Here is a 24,813-nt window from a genome sequence, read left to right on the forward strand (position 1 = left end):
GTTAGAGACCACAGTAACAGTTCCAGGAGGTTAGAGACCACAGTAACAGTTCCAGTAGGTTAGATACGACGGTAACAGTTCCAGGAGGTTAGAGACCACAGTAACAGTTCCAGGAGTTATTAGACCACAGTAACAGTTCCAGGAGGTTAGAGACCACAGTAACAGTTCCAGGAGGATGAGACCACAGTAACAGTTCCAGGAGGTTAGAGACCACAGTAACAGTTCCAGGAGGTTAGAGACCACAGTAACAGTTCCAGGAGGTTAGAGACCACAGTAACAGTTCCAGTAGGTTAGATACGACGGTAACAGTTCCAGGAGGTTAGAGACCACAGTAACAGTTCCAGGAGTTATTAGACCACAGTAACAGTTCCAGGAGGTTAGAGACCACAGTAACAGTTCCAGGAGGTTAGAGACCACAGTAACAGTTCCAGGAGGTTAGAGACCACAGTAACAGTTCCAGGAGGTTAGAGACCACAGTAACAGTTCCAGGAGGTTAGAGGCCACAGTAACAGTTCCAGGAGGTTAGAAACCACAGTAACAGTTCCAGGAGGTTAGAGACCACAGTAACAGTTCCAGGAGGTTAGAGACCACAGTAACAGTTCCAGGAGGTTAGAGACCACAGTAACAGTTCCAGGAGTAGGAGACCACAGTAACAGTTACAGGAGGTTGGAGACCACAGTAACAGTTCCAGCAGGTTAGAGACCACAGTAACAGTTCCAGGAGGTTATAGACCACAGTAACAGTTCCAGGAGGTTAGAGACCACAGTAACAGTTCCAGGAGGTTAGAGACCACAGTAACAGTTCCAGGAGTTATTAGACCACAGTAACAGTTCCAGGAGGTTAGAGACCACAGTAACAGTTCCAGGAGGAGGAGACCACAGTAACAGTTCCAGGAGGTTAGAGACCACAGTAACAGTTCCAGGAGGTTAGAGACCACAGTAACAGTTCCAGGAGGTTAGAGACCACAGTAACAGTTCCAGTAGGTTAGATACGACGGTAACAGTTCCAGGAGGTTAGAGACCACAGTAACAGTTCCAGGAGTTATTAGACCACAGTAACAGTTCCAGGAGGTTAGAGACCACAGTAACAGTTCCAGGAGGTTAGAGACCACAGTAACAGTTCCAGGAGGTTAGAGACCACAGTAACAGTTCCAGGAGGTTAGAGACCACAGTAACAGTTCCAGGAGGTTAGAGGACACAGTAACAGTTCCAGGAGGTTAGAAACCACAGTAACAGTTCCAGGAGGTTAGAGACCACAGTAACAGTTCCAGGAGGTTAGAGACCACAGTAACAGTTCCAGGAGGTTAGAGACCACAGTAACAGTTCCAGGAGTAGGAGACCACAGTAACAGTTACAGGAGGTTGGAGACCACAGTAACAGTTCCAGCAGGTTAGAGACCACAGTAACAGTTCCAGGAGGTTATAGACCACAGTAACAGTTCCAGGAGGTTAGAGACCACAGTAACAGTTCCAGGAGGTTAGAGACCACAGTAACAGTTCCAGGAGGTTAGAGACCACAGTAACAGTTCCAGGAGGTTAGAGGCCACAGTAACAGTTCCAGGAGGTTAGAAACCACAGTAACAGCTCCAGGAGGTTAGAGACCACAGTAACAGTTCCAGGAGGTTAGAGACCACAGTAACAGTTCCAGGAGGTTAGAGACCACAGTAACAGTTCCAGGAGTAGGAGACCACAGTAACAGTTCCAGGAGGTTGGAGACCACAGTAACAGTTCCAGGAGGTTAGAGACCACAGTAACAGTTCCAGGAGGTTATAGACCACAGTAACAGTTCCATTAGGTTAGATACGACGGTAACAGTTCCAGGAGGTTAGAGACCACAGTAACAGTTCCAGGAGGTTAGAGACCACAGTAACAGTTCCAGGAGGTTAGAGACCACAGTAACAGTTTCAGGAGGTTAGAGACCACAGTAACAGTTCCAGGAGGTTAGAGACCACAGTAACAGTTCCAGGAGGTTAGAGACCACAGTAACAGTTCCAGGAGGTTGGAGACCACAGTAACAGTTCCGGGAGGTTAGAGACCACAGTAACAGTTCCAGGAGGTTAGAGACCACAGTAACAGTTCCAGGAGGTTAGAGACCACAGTAACAGTTCCAGGAGGTTAGAGACCACAGTAACAGTTCCAGGAGGTTAGAGACCACAGTAACAGTTCCAGGAGGTTAGAGCCCACAGTAACAGTTCCAGGAGGTTGGAGACCACAGTAACAGTTCCGGGAGGTTAGAGACCACAGTAACAGTTCCAGGAGGTTAGAGACCACAGTAACAGTTCCAGGAGGTTAGAGACCACAGTAACAGTTCCAGGAGGTTAGAGACCACAGTAACAGTTCCAGGAGGTTAGAGACCACAGTAACAGTTCCAGGAGGAGGAGACCACAGTAACAGTTCCAGGAGGTTAGAGACCACAGTAACAGTTCCAGGAGGTTAGAGACCACAGTAACAGTTCCAGGAGGTTAGAGACCACAGTAACAGTTCCAGGAGTAGGAGACCACAGTAACAGTTCCAGGAGGTTGGAGACCACAGTAACAGTTCCAGGAGGTTAGAGACCACAGTAACAGTTCCAGGAGGTTATAGACCACAGTAACAGTTCCAGGAGGTTAGAGACCACAGTAACAGTTCCAGGAGGTTAGAGACCACAGTAACAGTTCCAGGAGGTTAGAGACCACAGTAACAGTTCCAGGAGGTTAGAGGCCACAGTAACAGTTCCAGGAGGTTAGAAACCACAGTAACAGTTCCAGGAGGTTAGAGACCACAGTAACAGTTCCAGGAGGTTAGAGACCACAGTAACAGTTCCAGGAGGTTAGAGACCACAGTAACAGTTCCAGGAGGTTAGAGACCACAGTAACAGTTCCAGGAGGTTATAGACCACAGTAACAGTTCCATTAGGTTAGATACGACGGTAACAGTTCCAGGAGGTTAGAGACCACAGTAACAGTTCCAGGAGGTTAGAGACCACAGTAACAGTTCCAGGAGGTTAGAGACCACAGTAACAGTTCCAGGAGGTTAGAGACCACAGTACCAGTTCCAGGAGGTAGGAGACCACAGTAACAGTTCCTGGAGGTTAGAGACCACAGTAACAGTTCCAGTAGGTTAGATACCATGGTAACAGTTCCAGGAGGTTAGAGACCACAGTAACAGTTTCAGGAGGTTAGAGACCACAGTAACAGTTCCAGGAGGTTAGAGACCACAGTAACAGTTCCAGGAGGTTAGAGACCACAGTAACAGTTCCAGGAGGTTGGAGACCACAGTAACAGTTCCGGGAGGTTAGAGACCACAGTAACAGTTCCAGGAGGTTAGAGACCACAGTAACAGTTCCAGGAGGTTAGAGACCACAGTAACAGTTCCAGGAGGTTAGAGACCACAGTAATAGTTCCAGGAGTTATTAGACCACAGTAACAGTTCCAGGAGGTTAGAGACCACAGTAACAGTTCCAGGAGGTTAGAGACCACAGTAACAGTTCCAGGAGGTTAGAGACCACAGTAACAGTTCCAGGAGGTTAGAGGCCACAGTAACAGTTCCAGGAGGTTAGAAACCACAGTAACAGTTCCAGGAGGTTAGAGACCACAGTAACCGTTCCAGGAGGTTAGAGACCACAGTAACAGTTCCAGGAGGTTAGAGACCACAGTAACAGTTCCAGGAGTAGGAGACCACAGTAACAGTTCCAGGAGGTTGGAGACCACAGTAACAGTTCCAGGAGGTTAGAGACCACAGTAACAGTTCCAGGAGGTTATACACCACAGTAACAGTTCCAGGAGGTTAGAGACCACAGTAACAGTTCCAGGAGTTTAGAGACCACAGTAACAGTTCCAGCAGGTTAGAGACCACAGTAACAGTTCCAGGAGGTTAGAGACCACAGTAACAGTTCCAGGAGGTTAGAGGCCACAGTAACAGTTCCAGGAGGTTAGAAACCACAGTAACAGTTCCAGGAGGTTAGAGACCACAGTAACAGTTCCAGGAGGTTAGAGACCACAGTAACAGTTCCAGGAGGTTAGAGACCACAGTAACAGTTCCAGGAGTAGGAGACCACAGTAACAGTTCCAGGAGGTTGGAGACCACAGTAACAGTTCCAGGAGGTTAGAGACCACAGTAACAGTTCCAGGAGGTTATAGACCACAGTAACAGTTCCATTAGGTTAGATACGACGGTAACAGTTCCAGGAGGTTAGAGACCACAGTAACAGTTCCAGGAGGTTAGAGACCACAGTAACAGTTCCAAGAGGAGGAGACCACGGTAACAGTTCTAGGAGGTTAGAGACCACAGTAATAGTTCCAGTAGTTATTAGACCACAGTAACAGTTCCAGTAGGTTAGATACGACGGTAACAGTTCCAGGAGGTTAGAGACCACAGTAACAGTTCCAGGAGGTTAGAGACCACAGTAACAGTTCCAGGAGGAGGAGACCACAGTAACAGTTCCAGGAGGTTAGAGACCACAGTAATAGTTCCAGGAGTTATTAGACCACAGTAACAGTTCCAGGAGGTTAGAGACCACAGTAACAGTTCCAGGAGGTTAGAGACCACAGTAACAGTTCCAGGAGGTTGGAGACCACAGTAACAGTTCCAGGAGGTTAGAGACCACAGTAACAGTTCCAGGAGGTTAGAAACCACAGTAACAGTTCCAGGAGGTTAGAGACCACAGTAACAGTTCCAGGAGGTTAGAGACCACAGTAACAGTTCCAGGAGGTTAGAGACCACAGTAACAGTTCCAGGAGGAGGAGACCACAGTAACAGTTCCAGGAGGTTAGAGACCACAGTAACAGTTCCAGGAGGTTAGAGACCACAGTAACAGTTCCAGGAGGTTAGAGACCACAGTAACAGTTCCAGGAGGTTAGAGACCACAGTAACAGTTCCAGGAGGAGGAGACCACAGTAACAGTTCCAGGAGGTTAGAGACCACAGTAACAGTTCCAGGAGGTTAGAGACCACAGTAACAGTTCCAGGAGGTTAGAGACCACAGTAACAGTTCCAGTAGGTTAGATACGACGGTAACAGTTCCAGGAGGTTGGAGACCACAGTAACATTTCCAGGAGGTTAGAAACAACAGTAACAGTTCCAGGAGGTTAGAGACCACAGTAACAGTTCCAGGAGGTAGGAGACCACAGTAACAGTTCCAGGAGGTTAGAGACCACAGTAACAGTTCCAGGAGGTTAGAGGCCACAGTAACAGTTCCAGGAGGTTAGAGACCACAGTAACAGTTCCAGGAGGTTAGAGACCACAGTAACAGTTCCAGGAGTTATTAGACCACAGTAACAGTTCCAGGAGGTTAGAGACCACAGTAACAGTTCCTGGAGGTTAGAGACCACAGTAACAGTTCCAGGAGGTTTGAGACCACAGTAACAGTTCCAGGAGGTAGGAGACCACAGTAACAGTTCCTGGAGGTTAGAGACCACAGTAACAGTTCCAGGAGGTTAGAGACCACAGTAACAGTTCCAGGAGGTAGGAGACCACAGTAACAGTTCCTGGAGGTTAGAGACCACAGTAACAGTTCCAGTAGGTTAGATACCATGGTAACAGTTCCAGGAGTTTAGAGACCACAGTAACAGTTTCAGGAGGTTAGAGACCACAGTAACAGTTCCAGGAGGTTAGAGACCACAGTAACAGTTCCAGGAGGTTAGAGACCACAGTAACAGTTCCAGGAGGTTGGAGACCACAGTAACAGTTCCAGGAGGTTAGAGACCACAGTAACAGTTCTAGGAGGTTAGAGACCACAGTAACAGTTCCAGGAGGTTAGAGACCACAGTAACAGTTCCAGGAGGTTAGAGACCACAGTTATAGTTCCAGGAGTTATTAGACCACAGTAACAGTTCCAGGAGGTTAGAAACCACAGTAACAGTTCCAGGAGGTTAGAGACCACAGTAACCGTTCCAGGAGGTTAGAGACCACAGTAACAGTTCCAGGAGGTTAGAGACCACAGTAACAGTTCCAGGAGTAGGAGACCACAGTAACAGTTCCAGGAGGTTGGAGACCACAGTAACAGTTCCAGGAGGTTAGAGACCACAGTAACAGTTCCAGGAGGTTATAGACCACAGTAACAGTTCCAGGAGGTTAGAGACCACAGTAACAGTTCCAGGAGGTTAGAGACCACGGTAACAGTTCCAGGAGGTTAGAGACCACAGTAACAGTTCCAGGAGGTTAGATACCACAGTAACAGTTCCAGGAGGTTAGAGGCCACAGTAACAGTTCCAGGAGGTTAGAAACCACAGTAACAGTTCCAGGAGGTTAGAGACCACAGTAACAGTTCCAGGAGGTTAGAGACCACAGTAACAGTTCCAGGAGGTTAGAGACCACAGTAACAGTTCCAGGAGTAGGAGACCACAGTAACAGTTCCAGGAGGTTGGAGACCACAGTAACAGTTCCAGGAGGTTAGAGACCACAGTAACAGTTCCAGGAGGTTATAGACCACAGTAACAGTTCCAAGAGGAGGAGACCACGGTAACAGTTCTAGGAGGTTAGAGACCACAGTAATAGTTCCAGTAGTTATTAGACCACAGTAACAGTTCCAGGAGGTAAGAGACCACAGTAACAGTTCCAGGAGGTTGGAGACCACAGTAACAGTTCCATGAGGTTAGAGACCACAGTAACAGTTCCAGGAGGTTAGAGACCACAGTAACAGTTCCAGGAGGTTGGAGACCACAGTAACAGTTCCAGGAGGTTAGAGACCACAGTAACAGTTCCAGGAGGTTAGAGACCACAGTAACAGTTCCAGGAGGTTAGAGACCAGAGTAACAGTTCCAGGAGGTTAGAGACCACAGTAACAGTTCCAGGAGGTTAGAGACCACAGTAACAGTTGCAGGAGGTTAGAGACCACAGTAACAGTTCCAGGAGGTTAGAGGCCACAGTAACAGTTCCAGGAGGTTAGAGACCACAGTAACAGTTCCAGGAGGTTAGAGACCACAGTAACAGTTCCAGGAGGTTAGAGTCCACAGTAACAGTTCCAGGAGGTTAGAGGCCACAGTAACAGTTCCTGGAGGTTACAGACCACAGTAACAGTTCCAGGAGGTTAGAGACCACAGTAACAGTTCCAGGAGGTTAGAGACCACAGTAATAGTTCCAGGAGTTATTAGACCACAGTAACAGTTCCAGGAGGTTAGAGACCACAGTAACAGTTCCAGGAGGTTAGAGTCCACAGTAACAGTTCCAGGAGGTTAGAGACCACAGTAACAGTACCAGGAGGTGAGAGACCACAGTAACAGTTCCAGGAGGTGAGAGACCACAGTAACAGTTCCAGGAGGTTAGAGACCACAGTAACAGTCCCAGGAGGAGGAGACCACAGTAACAGTTCCAGGAGGTTAGAAACCACAGTAACAGTTCCAGGAGGTTAGAGACCACAGTAACAGTTCCAGGAGTAGGAGACCACAGTAACAGTTCCAGGAGGTTAGAGACCACAGTAACAGTTCCAGGAGGTTAGAGACCACAGTAACAGTTCCAGGAGTAGGAGACCACAGTAACAGTTCCAGGAGGTTAGAGTCCACAGTAACAGTTCCAGGAGGTTAGAGACCACAGTAACAGTTCCAGGAGGTTAGAGTCCACAGTAACAGTTGCAGGAAGTTAGAGACCACAGTAACAGTTCCAGGAGGTTAGAGGCCACAGTAACAGTTCCAGGAGGTTAGAGACCACAGTAACAGTTTCAGGAGGTTAGAGACCACAGTAACAGTTCCAGGAGGTTAGAGACCACAGTTACAGTTCCAGGAGGTTAGAGGCCACAGTAACAGTTCCTGGAGGTTACAGACCACAGTAACAGTTCCAGGAGGTTAGAGACCACAGTAACAGTTCCAGGAGGTTAGAGACCACAGTAACAGTTCCAGGAGGTTAGAGACCACAGTAACAGTTCCAGGAGGTGAGAGACCACAGTAACAGTTCCAGGAGGGGGGAGACCACAGTAACAGTTCCTGGAGGTTAGAGACCACAGTAACAGTCCCAGGAGGAGGAGACCACAGTAACAGTTCCAGGAGGTTAGAAACCACAGTAACAGTTCCAGGAGGTTAGAGACCACAGTAACAGTTCCAGGAGGTTAGAGACCACAGTAACAGTTCCAGGAGGTTAGAGACCACAGTAATAGTTCCAGAAGTTATTAGACCACAGTAACAGTTCCAGGAGGTTAGATACCACAGTAACAGTTCCAGGAGGTTAGAGACCACAGTAACAGTTCCAGGAGGTTAGAGACCACAGTAACAGTTCCAGGAGGTGAGAGACCACAGTAACAGTTCCAGGAGGTGAGAGACCACAGTAACAGTTCCAGGAGGTTAGAGGCCACAGTAACAGTTCCAGGAGGTTAGAGACCACAGTAACAGTTCCAGGAGGTGAGAGACCACAGTAACAGTTCCAGGAGGTGAGAGACCACAGTAACAGTTCCAGGAGGTTAGAGACCACAGTAACAGTCCCAGGAGGAGGAGACCACAGTAACAGTTCCAGGAGGTTAGAAACCACAGTAACAGTTACAGGAGGTTAGAGACCACAGTAACAGTTCCAGGAGGTTAGAGACCACAGTAACAGTTCCAGGAGGTTAGAGACCACAGTAACAGTTCCAGGAGGTTAGAGACCACAGTAACAGTTCCAGGAGGTTAGAGTCCACAGTAACAGTTGCAGGAAGTTAGAGACCACAGTAACAGTTCCAGGAGGTTAGAGGCCACAGTAACAGTTCCAGGAGGTTAGAGACCACAGTAACAGTTCCAGGAGGTTAGAGACCACAGTAACAGTTCCAGGAGGTTAGAGACCACAGTTACAGTTCCAGGAGGTTAGAGGCCACAGTAACAGTTCCTGGTGGTTACAGACCACAGTAACAGTTCCAGGAGGTTAGAGACCACAGTAACAGTTCCAGGAGGTTAGAGACCACAGTAACAGTTCCAGGAGGTTAGAGACCACAGTAACAGTTCCAGGAGGTTAGAGACCACAGTAATAGTTCCAGAAGTTATTAGACCACAGTAACAGTTCCAGGAGGTTAGAGACCACAGTAACAGTTCCAGGAGGTTAGAGACCACAGTAACAGTTCCAGGAGGTTAGAGACCACAGTAACAGTTCCAGGAGGTGAGAGACCACAGTAACAGTTCCAGGAGGTGAGAGACCACAGTAACAGTTCCAGGAGGTTAGAGGCCACAGTAACAGTTCCAGGAGGTTAGAGACCACAGTAACAGTTCCAGGAGGTGAGAGACCACAGTAACAGTTCCAGGAGGTGAGAGACCACAGTAACAGTTCCAGGAGGTTATAGACCACAGTAACAGTTCCAGGAGGTTAGAGACCACAGTAACAGTTACTGGAGGTTACAGACCACAGTAACAGTTCCAGGAGGTTAGAGACCACAGTAACAGTTCCAGGAGGTTAGAGACCACAGTAACAGTTCCAGGAGGTTAGAGACCACAGTAACAGTTCCAGGAGGTTAGAGACCACAGTAACAGTTCCAGGAGGTAGGAGACCACAGTAACAGTTCCAGGTAGTTAGAGACCACAGTAACAGTTCCAGGAAAATAGAGACCACATTAACAGTTCCAGGAGGTTAGAGACCACAGTAACAGTCCCAGGAGGAGGAGACCACAGTAACAGTTCCAGGAGGTTAGAGACCACAGTAACAGTTCCAGGAGGTTAGAGACCACAGTAACAGTTCCAGGAGGTTAGAGACCACAGTAACAGTTCCAGGAGGTTAGAGTCCACAGTAACAGTTGCAGGAAGTTAGAGACCACAGTAACAGTTCCAGGAGGTTAGAGGCCACAGTAACAGTTCCTGGAGGTTACAGACCACAGTAACAGTTCCAGGAGGTTAGAGACCACAGTAACAGTTCCAGGAGGTTAGAGACCACAGTAACAGTTCCAGGAGGTTAGAGACCACAGTAACAGTTCCAGGAGGTTAGAGACCACAGTAACAGTTCCAGGAGGTTAGAGACCACAGTAACAGTTCCAGGAGGTGAGAGACCCCAGTAACAGTTCCAGGAGGTTAGAGGCCACAGTAATAGTTCCAGGAGGTTAGAGACCACAGTAACAGTTCCAGGAGGTGAGAGACCACAGTAACAGTTCCAGGAGGTTAGAGACCACAGTAACAGTTCCAGGAGGTTAGAGACCACAGTTACAGTTCCAGGAGGTTAGAGGCCACAGTAACAGTTCCTGGAGGTTACAGACCACAGTAACAGTTCCAGGAGGTTAGAGACCACAGTAACAGTTCCAGGAGGTTAGAGACCACAGTAACAGTTCCAGGAGGTTAGAGACCACAGTAACAGTTCCAGGAGGTTAGAGACCACAGTAACAGTTCCAGGAGTTTGGAGACCACAGTAATAGTTCCAGAAGTTATTAGACCACAGTAACAGTTCCAGGAGGTTAGAGACCACAGTAACAGTTCCAGGAGGTTAGAGACCACAGTAACAGTTCCAGGAGGTTAGAGACCACAGTAACAGTTCCAGGAGGTGAGAGACCACAGTAACAGTTCCAGGAGGGGGGAGACCACAGTAACAGTTCCTGGAGGTTAGAGACCACAGTAACAGTCCCAGGAGGAGGAGACCACAGTAACAGTTCCAGGAGGTTAGAAACCACAGTAACAGTTCCAGGAGGTTAGAGACCACAGTAACAGTTCCAGGAGGTTAGAGACCACAGTAACAGTTCCAGGAGGTTAGAGACCACAGTAATAGTTCCAGAAGTTATTAGACCACAGTAACAGTTCCAGGAGGTTAGAGACCACAGTAACAGTTCCAGGAGGTTAGAGACCACAGTAACAGTTCCAGGAGGTTAGAGACCACAGTAACAGTTCCAGGAGGTGAGAGACCACAGTAACAGTTCCAGGAGGTGAGAGACCACAGTAACAGTTCCAGGAGGTTAGAGGCCACAGTAACAGTTCCAGGAGGTTAGAGACCACAGTAACAGTTCCAGGAGGTGAGAGACCACAGTAACAGTTCCAGGAGGTGAGAGACCACAGTAACAGTTCCAGGAGGTTAGAGACCACAGTAACAGTCCCAGGAGGAGGAGACCACAGTAACAGTTCCAGGAGGTTAGAAACCACAGTAACAGTTCCAGGAGGTTAGAGACCACAGTAACAGTTCCAGGAGGTTAGAGACCACAGTAACAGTTCCAGGAGGTTAGAGACCACAGTAACAGTTCCAGGAGGTTAGAGACCACAGTAACAGTTCCAGGAGGTTAGAGTCCACAGTAACAGTTGCAGGAAGTTAGAGACCACAGTAACAGTTCCAGGAGGTTAGAGGCCACAGTAACAGTTCCAGGAGGTTAGAGACCACAGTAACAGTTCCAGGAGGTTAGAGACCACAGTAACAGTTCCAGGAGGTTAGAGACCACAGTTACAGTTCCAGGAGGTTAGAGGCCACAGTAACAGTTCCTGGTGGTTACAGACCACAGTAACAGTTCCAGGAGGTTAGAGACCACAGTAACAGTTCCAGGAGGTTAGAGACCACAGTAACAGTTCCAGGAGGTTAGAGACCACAGTAACAGTTCCAGGAGGTTAGAGACCACAGTAATAGTTCCAGAAGTTATTAGACCACAGTAACAGTTCCAGGAGGTTAGAGACCACAGTAACAGTTCCAGGAGGTTAGAGACCACAGTAACAGTTCCAGGAGGTTAGAGACCACAGTAACAGTTCCAGGAAGTGAGAGACCACAGTAACAGTTCCAGGAGGTGAGAGACCACAGTAACAGTTCCAGGAGGTTAGAGGCCACAGTAACAGTTCCAGGAGGTTAGAGACCACAGTAACAGTTCCAGGAGGTGAGAGACCACAGTAACAGTTCCAGGAGGTGAGAGACCACAGTAACAGTTCCAGGAAGTTAGAGGCCACAGTAACAGTTCCAGGAGGTTATAGACCACAGTAACAGTTCCAGGAGGTTAGAGACCACAGTAACAGTTACTGGAGGTTACAGACCACAGTAACAGTTCCAGGAGGTTAGAGACCACAGTAACAGTTCCAGGAGGTTAGAGACCACAGTAACAGTTCCAGGAGGTTAGAGACCACAGTAACAGTTCCAGGAGGTTAGAGACCACAGTAACAGTTCCAGGAGGTAGGAGACCACAGTAACAGTTCCAGGTGGTTAGAGACCACAGTAACAGTTCCAGGAAAATAGAGACCACATTAACAGTTCCAGGAGGTTAGAGACCACAGTAACAGTCCCAGGAGGAGGAGACCACAGTAACAGTTCCAGGAGGTTAGAGACCACAGTAACAGTTCCAGGAGGTTAGAGACCACAGTAACAGTTCCAGGAGGTTAGAGACCACAGTAACAGTTCCAGGAGGTTAGAGTCCACAGTAACAGTTGCAGGAAGTTAGAGACCACAGTAACAGTTCCAGGAGGTTAGAGGCCACAGTAACAGTTCCTGGAGGTTACAGACCACAGTAACAGTTCCAGGAGGTTAGAGACCACAGTAACAGTTCCAGGAGGTTAGAGACCACAGTAACAGTTCCAGGAGGTTAGAGACCACAGTAACAGTTCCAGGAGGTTAGAGACCACAGTAACAGTTCCAGGAGGTTAGAGACCACAGTAACAGTTCCAGGAGGTGAGAGACCCCAGTAACAGTTCCAGGAGGTTAGAGGCCACAGTAATAGTTCCAGGAGGTTAGAGACCACAGTAACAGTTCCAGGAGGTTAGAGACCACAGTAACAGTTCCAGGAGGTTAGAGACCACAGTAACAGTTCCAGGAGGTTAGAGACCACAGTAACAGTTCCAGGAGGTTAGAGACCACGGTAACAGTTCCAGGAGGTTAGAGACCACGGTAACAGTTCCAGGAGGTTAGAGACCACAGTAACAGTTCCAGGAGGTTAGAGACCACAGTAACAGTTCCAGGAGGTTAGAGACCACAGTAACAGTTCCAGGAGGTTAGAGACCACAGTAACAGTTCCAGGAGGTTAGAGACCACAGTAACAGTTCCAGTAGGTTAGAGACCACAGTAACAGTTCAAGGAGGTTAGAGACCACAGTAACAGTTCCATATTTTCTGTTCTTCCAGCTTCATCACCCATCACAGGGGTTCCGCTTCGCCACGGTCCGGGAGAGCAGTGCCGAGGATTACCTGAAGAAAAGCTTTCCAGAGATGCACGACTACATGAGACGGTACAACGTTCCAGCAACCCCAGGTGGAATAGAACATCTGAAGTGAGTCATGACTATACAATACTAACTCATCACAGCTTTAACACGGGTACCAACATTTAACAGTACTGATTCATCACAGGTACCAAGATTATACAGTATTTTATTTAACTAGGAAAGTCAGTTTAAGAACAAATTCTTATTTACAATGACAGCCTAGGAATAGTGGATTCACTGCCTTGTTCAGGGGCACAATGACAGATTTTTACCTTGTGAGTTCGGGGATTCGATATAGCAACCTTTCAGTTACTGGCCCAACGCTCTAACCACTAGCCTACCTGCCACCCAAGTACAGGCATAATACCGGCAATGGGAGACTTCATAACTGTTCTGAATATGTCAGAAAGTCCCACATAAAATACTCTGACAAAGATAGACAGATTTACAAAGTCTGTGGCCAGCGCTCTAGTTAAACAAACCTACACCATGTTAATGTTACCTCAGACTGCAGATCCGTAGGTAACCGCCCACAAAGCTACACCTCAGACTGCAGATCCGTAGGTAAATGCCCATAAAAGCTACACCTGAGACTGCAAATACATAGGTAAGCGCCCACAAAGCTACATCATGTTAATGTTATCTGAGACTGCAGATCCGTAGGTAACCACCCACAAAGCTACACCTGAGACTGCAGATCCGTATGTAACCGCCCACAAAGCTACACCTGAGACTGCAGATCCGTAGGTAACTGCCCACAAAGCTACACCTGAGACTGCAGATCCGTAGGCAACCAACCGCCCACAAAGCTACATCATGTTAATGTTATCTGAGACTACAGATCCGTAGGTAACCGCCCACAAAGCTACATCATGTTAATGTTATCTGAGACTGCAGATCCGTAAGTAACCGCCCACAAAGCTACATCATGTTAATGTTATCTGAGACTGCAGATCCGTAGGTAACCGTCCACAAAGCTACATCATGTTAATGTTATCTGAGACTGCAGATCCGTAGGTAACCGTCCACATAGCTACACCATGTTAATGTTATCTGAGACTTGCACTTGCTAGCTAATTTCTCATATTTAGCTAGCTTGCTGTTGCTAGCTAATTTGTCCTGGGATCTAAACATTGAGTTGTTATTTTACCTGAAAAGCACAAGGTCCTCTACTCTGACAATTAATCCACACAAAAAATGGTCAACTGAATCGTTTCTAGTCATCTCTCCTCCTTCTAGGCTTTTTCTTCTCTTGACTTTATATTGCGATTAGCAACTTTCATAAATTAGGTGCCTTACCACCACTGACCTTGTTCGTCTTTCAGTCACCCACGTGGGTATAACCAATGAGGAGATTGGGTACTTGTTTCTATAAACCAATGAGGAGATGGGAGAGGCAGGACTTGCAGCGCGATCTGCGTCAGAAATAGAACTAACTTCTATTTTAGCCCTTGGCAACGCAGACAATCATTTGCGCGTGCGAGCATTGTGGGTGCAATATTTGAATAACATAGATTTCTACATTTATTTTGCAACGCTCGTGCACACGAAGTGAGCGGTGTAGTCAGCCTGTAACACAGGCTACAACTGTATCTCACTTCTCAATGATCATGCATTTACCACAGCAGATGCTCTTGGATCTTTAGCTGTCAGGAAAAAAGGTCTATGAAATAACACATATGGAATCATGTAGTAAATAAATAAGTGTTAAATAAATCACAATATATTTTATATTTTATATTCTTCAAAGTAGCAACCCTTTTCCTTGATGACATATTTGCACACTCTTGGCATTCTCTCTACCTGCTTGGGCCATGAAACACGAGCAATGGACAATAGATGGGTGGAAATCTGTCCTTGGTCTGATATGTCCAAATTTGAGATTGTTTGTTCCAACCGCCGTGTTTTTGTGAGACGCAAAGTAGGTGAACGGAGGATCTTTGCATGTTTGGTTCCCACCGTGAAGCATGGAGGAGGAGGCGTGATGGTTTGGGGTTGCTTTCCTGCAATAACATTCTTCAGCGATACGCCATCCCATCTCATTTGCGCTTAGTGGGACTATCATTAGTTTTTCAGCAGGACAATTACACATCACACCTCCAGGCTGTGTAAGGGCTATTTGACCAAGAAGGAGAGTAATGGAGTACTGCATCAGATGACCTGGCCTCCACAATCACCCGAACTCAACCCAATTGAGATGGTTTGGGTTGAGTCGGACCGCAGAGTGAATGAAAAGCAGCCAACAAGTGCTCAGCATATGTGGGAACTCCTTCAAGACTGTTGGGAAAGCATTCCAGGTGAAGCTGGTTGAGAGAATGCCAAGAGTGTGCAAAGCTGTTATCAAGACAAAGGGTAGCTACTTTGAAGAATATAAAATATATTTTGATTTGTTTAACACTTTGTTGGTTACTACATGATTCCATATGTGTTATTTCTTAGTTTTGATGTCTTCACTATTATTCTACAATGGAGAAAATAGTAAACATTTAGAAAACCCTTTAATGAGTAATATTAAATATTTGGACAAGCAATGTCAGAGCGGCATATACTAAGATACAGTAGAATAGAATACAGTATATACATGTAAGATTAGTAATGTAAAATATGTAAACATTATTAAAATGACTAGTGTTCTATTATTAAAGTGGCCAGTGATTTCAAGTCTATGTATATAGGAAAGCAGCCTCTAATGTGCTAGTGATGGCTGTTTACTGTAACAGTCTGAAGGCCTTGAGATAGATGCAGTTTCTCAGTCTCTCGGTCCCTATTTTGATGCACCTGTACTGACCTCGCCTTCTGGATGATAGCGGGGTGAACAGGCAGTGGGTTGGGTGGTTGTTGTCCTTGATTATCTTTTTGTCCTTCCTGTGACATCGCGTGCTGTAGGTGTACTGGAGGGCAGGTAGTTTGCCCCCCGGTGATACGTTGGACAGACCGCACCACCCTCTGGAAAACCCTGAGGTTGCGGACAGTGCAGTTCACGTATCAGTCAGTGATACAGCCCGACATGATGCTCTCAATTGTACATCTGTAAAAGTTTGTGAGGGTTTTAGGTGTCAAGCCAATTTTTTTCAGCCTGAGGTTGAAGAGACGCTGTTGAACCTTCTTCACCACACTGTCTGTGTGGGTGGACCATTTCAGTTTGTCAGCGATGTGTACGCCGAGGAACTTGAAGCTTTCCACCTTCTCCATTGCGGTACCGCTGATGTGGATATGGGGGTGCTCCCTCTGCTGTTTCCTATAGTCCAAAATCAGCTCCTTTGTTTTGTTGATTTTGAGTGAGAGGTTATTGGTAGCGGGCCGTATCGTTGGCACTGTGTTATCCTCAAAGCAAGCGAAGAAGGTGTTTAGCTTGTCTAGGCGCAAGACGTCGGTATACTGATTTTTTGCCTGTTTACTTGTCTTACGGAGGGAATAATTACACGGTTTGTATTCGTCCACATTCCCAGTCACCTTGCCATGGTTAAATGCAGTGGTTCGCACTTTCAGTTTAGCAAATCTGTCCCGCAAAGAACAATATGAAATGTCTCAAGGCATCATCAATATCAAACTATATTTCCGGAAGTGATTAACGGCATTTGTGGCCCTGTGCTTTGTTCACTTCTTGCTCTTATTGATTTTTTGTTAAAACTGTGATGAGTCACTTCACACGTTCATATGTGTTTACAGGAAATCAGACCTGGGTTTAAATATTTGAAAAATCAATTTCAGTGCTTTGAGCATTGGCTTGAGTCTGCCTAGAGTGACTTTGAGTGTTGGCTTGAGTCTGCCTGGAGTTTGCTTGAGTCTGCCTTTGAACATTGGCTTGAGTCTGCCTTTGAGTGTTGGCTTAAGTCTGCCTTTGAGTGGTGGCTTATTAAGACTGCCTTGAGTGACTTTGAGCATTGGCTTGAGTCTGCCTTTGAGTGTTGGCTTAAGTCTGCCTTGAGTGACTTTGAGCATTGGCTTAAGTCTGCCTTTGAGCATTGGCTTGAGTCTGCCTTTGAGTGGTGGCTTGAGTCTGCTCGGAGTTGGCTGGAGTAGGCTTGAATCTACCATTGAGTATTGGCTTGATCCTGCCTGGAGTGACTTTGAACGTTGGCTTCAATCTGCATTTAAACATTTTCTTGCCTTTGAGAGTTGGCTTGAGTCTGCCTGGATCTGGTTTGAGTCTGCCTTTGAGCGTTGGCTTGAGTCTGCCCGAAGTGACTTTGAGCATTGGCTTGAGTCTGCCAACGCTCAAAGGTAGACTCAAGCCGACGCTCAAAGTCACTCCAGGCAGACTCAAGCCAACACTCAATGTCACTCCAGCAATACTCAAGCCAATGCTCAATGTCACTCCAGAAACATAAAATTGACTCAAATACTTTGAGTGTTGGCTTGACTCTGCTGTTGAGCATTGGCTTGAGTCTGCCTAGTGTGACTTTGAGCGTTGGCTCGAGTCTGCCTGGAGTTTGCTTGAGTCTGCCTTTGAGCGTTGGCTTTGAGTACCAGGCTGGAGAGACGCACTGGAGACCGGGTGCGTGGAGGTGCACTGGAGGTCTGGAGCATAGGGCTAGCACAACCCGTCCTGGCTGGATGCTCACTTTAGCCTGGCAAGTGCGGGGTGCTGGCACAGGACGCACTGGGCTGTGTAGGCGCACTGGCAACAGTAGAGCTGGCGCAGGATATCCTGGACCGAGGAGGCGTACTGGAGACCAGGAGTGCTGAGCCAGCACAACCCGTCCTGGCTGAATGCTCACTTTAGCCCGGCAAATGTGGGAGCCGGCAACGAGCGCACCGGGCTGTGAATGCGCACTGAGGATACCGTATGCATCACCGCATAACACGGTGCCTGACTGGTGCCAGTTAAAACCCCCAAAGACCGATGTCAGCACTCCCACGTAGATCTAATTAGCATAATACAAAAGTCCCCATAAAAATCTGTCAGTTTATGCTCGAGAGATATATTTTTTGCATTGGATAAGTTTCAATCCACCGCATCTGCTTATGTCGTACTTTCGCATATGCGGTGACAGGTGACAGAGTTAGACCGGTGTTTGTCAGACCATGAGACATCGTGAAAATCGGTCTTCTCACAAAATCATCTGTAGTGTCCGAATGGTTTGGCCTACATATTATGACCCCTCCATGAAAAGATGAGACTCTCACGAACACAACAGTATTGTCACAAACTATAAACAAACAACAAACCGTGACGACAGAGGTGCAACATGCACTAACTCAAAATAATCTCCCCAAAAAAACAACTACTTAAATATGATCCCCAATTAGAGACAACGATGACCAGCTGCCTCTAATTGGGAATCATACAAAAACCCCAACATAGAAAAAAGAAACTAGAAAAAGAAACTAGATAAACCCCCCAGTCACGCCCTGACCTACTCTACCATAGAAAATAAGCGCACTCAATGGTCAGGATGTGACAAGTATTCTCCATTTTGCTCTATGACCCCCTCACAAGCGTCTTGGGACTCATCTGTAGTTGGTACAGCCGATCTGCCAACTTCTGTGTATAGTGTCCGAACATTTTGGACTACACACTAATATGATCACTCTGTGGAAAGGTGAGAATCTCACAAGCACGTACATCTCGGTCAATTTGCACTTCCCACAGGCCTCACAAGACTTGTCTGTAGGTCCCCCGGTACCAGTTGATAAAATTTATGGAAGTATATATGGAGACTGTTTAGTGCCAAAAATAAAGGGTGCGTTTTTCATCAAATACTTGTTTAATATATATTTTTTTATACTTCAAGGGGTTCTTCAAATTTGAAATCATACATTGCAAAAAAATAACCAATGTTTTTTTTTTTTTATATATCTCTCAGATATAGGACAGACACTTCCGAATAAACTTCCTTTAAAAAATGTTTTGGGGACAATTTGTTATTCCATGTAGTGAATCTGTTACTCAATGCATTTTTCATCAAATACTTGTTTAATGTATATTTTTTATACTTCAAGGGGTCTTCAAATTCTAAATCAAATAGCTAAATTATCCTTTGTATGACCTTCTTAAAACAATTCCATATCGCTTAGTAGAACCGCCCCCCCCCCTTCCCTCCCACAGCTTAGACAGAGTTAGACTCTTCTGGATTAATCCTTTTAGAGTTAGCTTGAGCCTGCCTGGAGTTGGCTTGAGCCTGCATGGAGTTGGCTTGAGCCTGCCTGGAGTTGGCTTGAGCCTGCCTGGAGTTGGCTTGAGCCTGCCTGGAGTTGGCTTGAGTCGGCATTGAGTTGTCTTGAGTCTGTCTGGAGAGCTTGAATCTGCCTGGAGTTGGCTTGAGCCTGCATGGAGTTGGCTTGAGCCTGCATGGAGTTGGCTTGAGTCTGTCTGGAGAGCTTGAATCTGTCTAGAAGGGTATTTTGCAGGTTTTTTCAACTTTTCTATTGGTATATTTAGTTCAAACAGATAAAGTTGAAACCCAGGGCGACTGGGGTGGTAATCTATCCACCCCGTCCTTTTGATCCTGTCCAACCAATCTGAAACTGTCTCCAACTCTGCTACCCAATCAGAAACTGTCTCCAACTCTGCAGCCCAATCTGAAACTGTCCCCAATTCTGCTACCTAATCTGAAACTGTCTCCAACTCTGCTACCCAATCTGAAACTGTCTCCAACTCTGCTACCCAATCTGAAACTGTCTCCAACTCTACTACCCAATCTGAAACTGTCTCCAGGCATCAAGCTATACTTCCGGAAGTGAGTAACAGCGTTAGTGGCCCTGTGCTTTGTTCACTTTTTTCTTTTTGAAATCTGAAACTGTTTCTCAAGTCATCTCACATCTTCTGTGGAGCAGAGCAGAGCCGAGGTAATGGAGCTGGGCGCTGAGATCGGGTTGACGGAATATACAATATCTTTCTCCCGTTGTGCGAGAGGAGAGGACTATTCTATGGAAAGACTGGCACTTGCTTTGCAGTGTTAAGATCCATTCATTTTGATAAGGAATTGCAGACTGCGTCTGCTTGTCTGGGTTTCATTCAAAAACAGCAGTAATATATTTAGTGTTAATAGCTTGCATTTGTATTTATTATGGATCCCCATTTGTTCCTGCCAAAGCAGCAGCTACTCTTCCTGGGGTTTATTATGGATCCCCATTAGTTCCTGCCAAGGCAGCAGCTACTCTTCCTGGGGTTTATTATCGATCCCCATTAGTTCCTGCCAAAGCAGCAGCTACTCTTCCTGGGGTTTATTATGGATCCCCATTAGTTCCTGCCAAGGCAGCAGCTACTCTTCCTGGGGTTTATTATGGATCCCCATTAGTTCCTGTCAAGACAGCAGCTACTCTTCCTGGGGTTTATTATGGATCCCCATTAGTTCCTGTCAAGGCAGCAGCTACTCTTCCTGGGGTTTATTATGGATCCCCATTAGTTCCTGTCAAGACAGCAGCTACTCTTCCTGGGGTTTATTATGGATCCCCATAACTTCCTGCCAAGACAGCAGCTAGTCTTCCTGGGGTTTATTATGGATCCCCATTAGTTCCTGTCAAGACAGCAGCTACTCTTCCTGGTTTCCAAACACATTAAGACACTTACATCACACATAAAACAAAAGATAAAACAGTACATCATATAACATCAATAGACCACTACATATCTATAATACAAAATGTTTTATATCACCATACAAAATTATTACAATGTACATGTGTGTATGCCTGTGTTTCTACCTGTGTGTGTGTCTCTTCACATCCCGACTGTTCCATAAGGTGAATTTTTATCTGTTTCTTAAATCTTATTCTACTGCTTGCATGAGTTACCTGATGTGGAATAGAGTTCCATGTAGTCATGGCTCTATGTTGTACTGTGCGCCTCCCATAGTCTGTTCTGGACTTGGGGACTGTGAAGAGACTTTCGGTGGCATGCCTTGTGGGGTATGCATGGATGTGCCAGTAGTTTAAACAGACAGCTCAGGACATTCAGCTTGTCAACACTTCTTACTAAAACAAGTAGTGATGAAGTCAATCTCTCCTCCACTTTGACCCATGAGAGATTGACATGCATATTATTAATGTTAGCTCTCAGTGTACATTTAAGGGCCAGCTGTGCTGCCCTGTTCTGAGCCAATTGTAATTTTCCTAAATCCCTCTATGTGGCACCTGACCACATGACTGAACATTAGTCCAGGTGTGACAAAACTAGGGCCTGTAGGACCAGCCTTGTTGATAGTGTTGTTAAGAAGGTAGAAACTAGGGCCTGTAGGACCTGCCTTGTTGATAGTGTTGTTAAGAAGGTAGAAACTAGGGCCTGTAGGACCAGCCTTGTTGATTGTGTTGTTGAGAAGGTAGAAACTAGGGCCTGTAGGACCTGCCTTGTTGATAGTGTTGTTAAGAAGGTAGAAACTAGGGCCTGTAGGACCTGCCTTGTTGATAGTGTTGTTAAGAAGGTAGAAACTAGGGCCTGTAGGACCAGCCTTGTTGATTGTGTTGTTAAGAAGGTAGAAACTAGGGCCTGTAGGACCTGCCTTGTTGATAGTGTTGTTAAGAAGGTAGAAACTAGGGCCTGTAGGATCTGCCTTGTTGATAGTGTTGTTAAGAAGGTAGAAACTAGGGCCTGTAGGACCTGCCTTGTTGATAGTGTTGTTAAGAAGGTAGAAACTAGGGCCTGTAGGACCTGCCTTGTTGATAGTGTTGTTAAGAAGGCAGAGCAGTGCTTTATTATGGACAAACTTCTCCATATCTTAGCTACTGTTGTATCAATATGTTGTGGCCATGACAGTTTATAACCTAGGGTTACTCCAAGCAGTTTAGTCTCCTCAACTTGATCAATTTACACATTATTCATTACAAAATTTGTTTGAGATTAAGGGATTAGTGAATGATTTGTCCCAAATACCATGCTTTTTTTAGACTGATTTATTCCTTTCCACCCATTATGAAGCTAATTGCAGCTCTTTGTTAAGTGTTGCAGTTATTTCAGTCACTGTAGTAGCTGATGTGTATAGTGCTGAGTCACCCGCATACATAGACACACTGGCTTTACTCAAAGCCAGTGGCATGTCATTAGTAAAGATTGTAAAAAGTAAGGGGCATAGACAGCTGTCCTGGGGAATTCCTGATTCTACCTGGATTATGTTGGAGAGGCTTCCATTAAAGAACACCCTCTGTGCTCTGTTAGACAGGTAACTCTTTATCCACATTATAGCAGGGGCTGTAAAGCCATAACACATACGTTTTTTCAGGAGCAAACTGTGATCGATATTGTCCAAAGTCAAACTGAAGTCACCAAAGTCACACAATTTTTTTATAATAAATTTCTCTCAGCCAACCATCAGTCATTTGTGTAAGTGCTGTGCTTGTTGAATGTCCTTCCCTATAAGCATGCTGAAAGACTATTGTCAATTTGTTTACTGTGAAATAGCATTGTATGTCACGTCCTGACCAGCAGATGGAGCTGTTGTAGTAGTTTGGGGGTCAGGATGTGGCAGTCTTGTGTGTGTGTGTGTTTGAATGTTCTCTGTGTCTTGTGACTCCTGATCAGGAACAGCTGGGGATCGTTGTTCCTGATTGGGAGTCAAATATGTAGGAGTATGTTTGTCACTGGGGGTTGTGGGGAATTGTGGTGAGCACTGCTTTTTTTGGTTTAGCCTGCTACACTGTCGTATCGTGAGTACTGTTCATTGTTTTTCCCAGTGGATACTTTACTTGTTTTGTTAATTAAAGAAACATGAGTGTCCACACTTCTGCTGCGCCTTGGTCCTCCTTTCAAATCCACGATGGATACTGTGACAGAATGCCCCGACAGCCAGGAACGGCCTGCAACTGAGCCACCTCCAGGATAGGTGGGTTGGGGAGGGAGGGTGTAGCACAGTGCCGTCGGTGACGGCAGCCACCCTCCCTTCCCTCCCTTATTGTTTAAGGGTTAGTGTTTATGGGTTTTGTTGGGGATTTTGTTTGTTGGTGTTTTGTTTTGTGGTTAGGTGCATTCCGGGGTCTGCACCTTGAGGGGGGGTACTGTCACGTCCTGACCAGCAGATGGAGCTGTTGTAGTAGTTTGGGGGTCAGGATGTGGCAGTCTTGTGTGTGTGTGTGTTTGAATGTTCTCTGTGTCTTGTGACTCCTGATCAGGAACAGCTGGGGATCATTGTTCCTGATTGGGAGTCATATATGTAGGAATATGTTTGTCACTGGGGGTTGTGGGGAATTGTGGTGAGCACTGCTTTTTTTGGTTTAGCCTGCTACACTGTCGTATCGTGAGTACTGTTCATTGTTTTGTTTATTGTTTTTCCCAGTGGATACTTTACTTGTTTTGTTAATTAAAGAAACATGAGTGTCCACACTTCTGCTTTGCCTTGGTCCTCCTTTCAAATCCACGATGGATACTATGACATTGTATCTGGTCAAACACATTTTTCCACAAAGTTTACTAAGGGTTGGTAACAGGCTGATTGGTTATCTATTTGAGGCGGTAAAGGGGGCTTTACTATTCTTGGGTAGCAGAATGACTTTTGCTTTCCTCCGGGCCACTTTCTAGTAGGCTTAGATTGAAGATATAGCAAAATATGAGTGGCAATATCATTCGCAATTATCCTCAGTAACTTTCTATTCAAGTTGTCAAGTTGTCAGGCTTGTGTCACTTCTTCCACACTCACTTTACAGCATTCAAAATTACAATGCTTGTCTTTGGTCAGTTGTACTTGGATGTGTAGTGCTTATTGATAGCATGTCATGCCTAAGTTTGCTAATCTTGCCAAGAAAAAAATCATTAAAGTAGTTGGCAATAAAGTGGGTTTTGTGATGAATGAGCCATCTGATTCAATAAACGATGGAGCTGAGTTTGCCTTTTTTTACAAGAATTTCATTTAAGGTGCTCCAAAGATTTTTACTATCATTCTTTATATAATTTATCTTAGTATTATAGTATAGTTTCTTCTTTTTATTCAGTTTAGTCACATGATTCTCAATTTGTAGTATGTTTGCCAATCGGTTTTGCAGCCAAACTTATTTGCCATTTTGCCTCATCACTTCAACCTAACATTTTTTCAATTCCTCATCAATCTACGGGGATTTAACATTTTTACAGTCATTTTCTTTATGGGCGCATGCTTATTGGTAACTGAAATAAGACATTTCATAAATATGTCAAGTGTAGCATCTGATTGTCCCTCATTACACACCAAAGACCAACAAATAATCTTTACATCAATATCATAGGAATCACTACAAAACTTATTGTATGACCTCTTATACACTATATTAGGCCAAACCCTTGAAAATGTGGTTTTCCTAGATATGGATACTACATTGTGATCACTACATCCTATGGATTTGGATACTGTTTTAAAACACATTCATGCAGCATTTGTAAAGATGTGATCAATACATGTTGATGATTTAATTCCTGTGCTGTTTGTAACTACCCTGGTAGTTTGACTGATAACCTGAACCAGGTTGCAGGCACTGGTTACAGTTTGAAGCTTTTTCTTGAGTGGGGAGCTTGATGAAAGCCAGTCAATATTGCAATCACCCTGAAAATATACCTCTCTGTTGATATCACATACATTATCAAGCATTTCACACGTTATCCAGATACTGACTGTTAGCACTTGGTGGTCTATAGCAGCTTCCCACCAGAATGGGCTTTAGGTGAGGCAGATGAACCTGTAGCCATGTTACTTCAACAGTATTTAACATGAGATCGTCTCTAAGCTTTACAGGAATGTGGTTCTGAATATAAACAGCAACACCTCCTCCGTTGGCATTTCAGTCTTTTCTGTAGATGTTATAACCATGTATTGCTACCACTGTATCATCAAAGGTATTATCTAAGTGAGTTTCAGAGATTGTCATAATATGAATATCATCTGTAACTAGCAAGTTATTGATTTCAT

General features: G+C 45.6%; 1 protein-coding gene across 1 annotated transcript in view; it reads left to right on the forward strand.

Moving 5' to 3' along the window:
• Positions 1-24,813, forward strand: part of grin3a (glutamate receptor, ionotropic, N-methyl-D-aspartate 3A) — a 141,054-nt gene that overhangs the window by 69,146 nt on the left and 47,095 nt on the right. Inside the window, exon 5 of the mRNA XM_029692449.1 lies at positions 12,924-13,069. Coding sequence (XP_029548309.1) covers positions 12,924-13,069 — 146 coding nt within the window. The remainder of the gene's footprint in view (positions 1-12,923; positions 13,070-24,813) is intronic.

Source organism: Salmo trutta, chromosome 15 (genome assembly GCF_901001165.1).
Source record: "Salmo trutta chromosome 15, fSalTru1.1, whole genome shotgun sequence".
NCBI lineage: Eukaryota > Metazoa > Chordata > Actinopteri > Salmoniformes > Salmonidae > Salmo > Salmo trutta.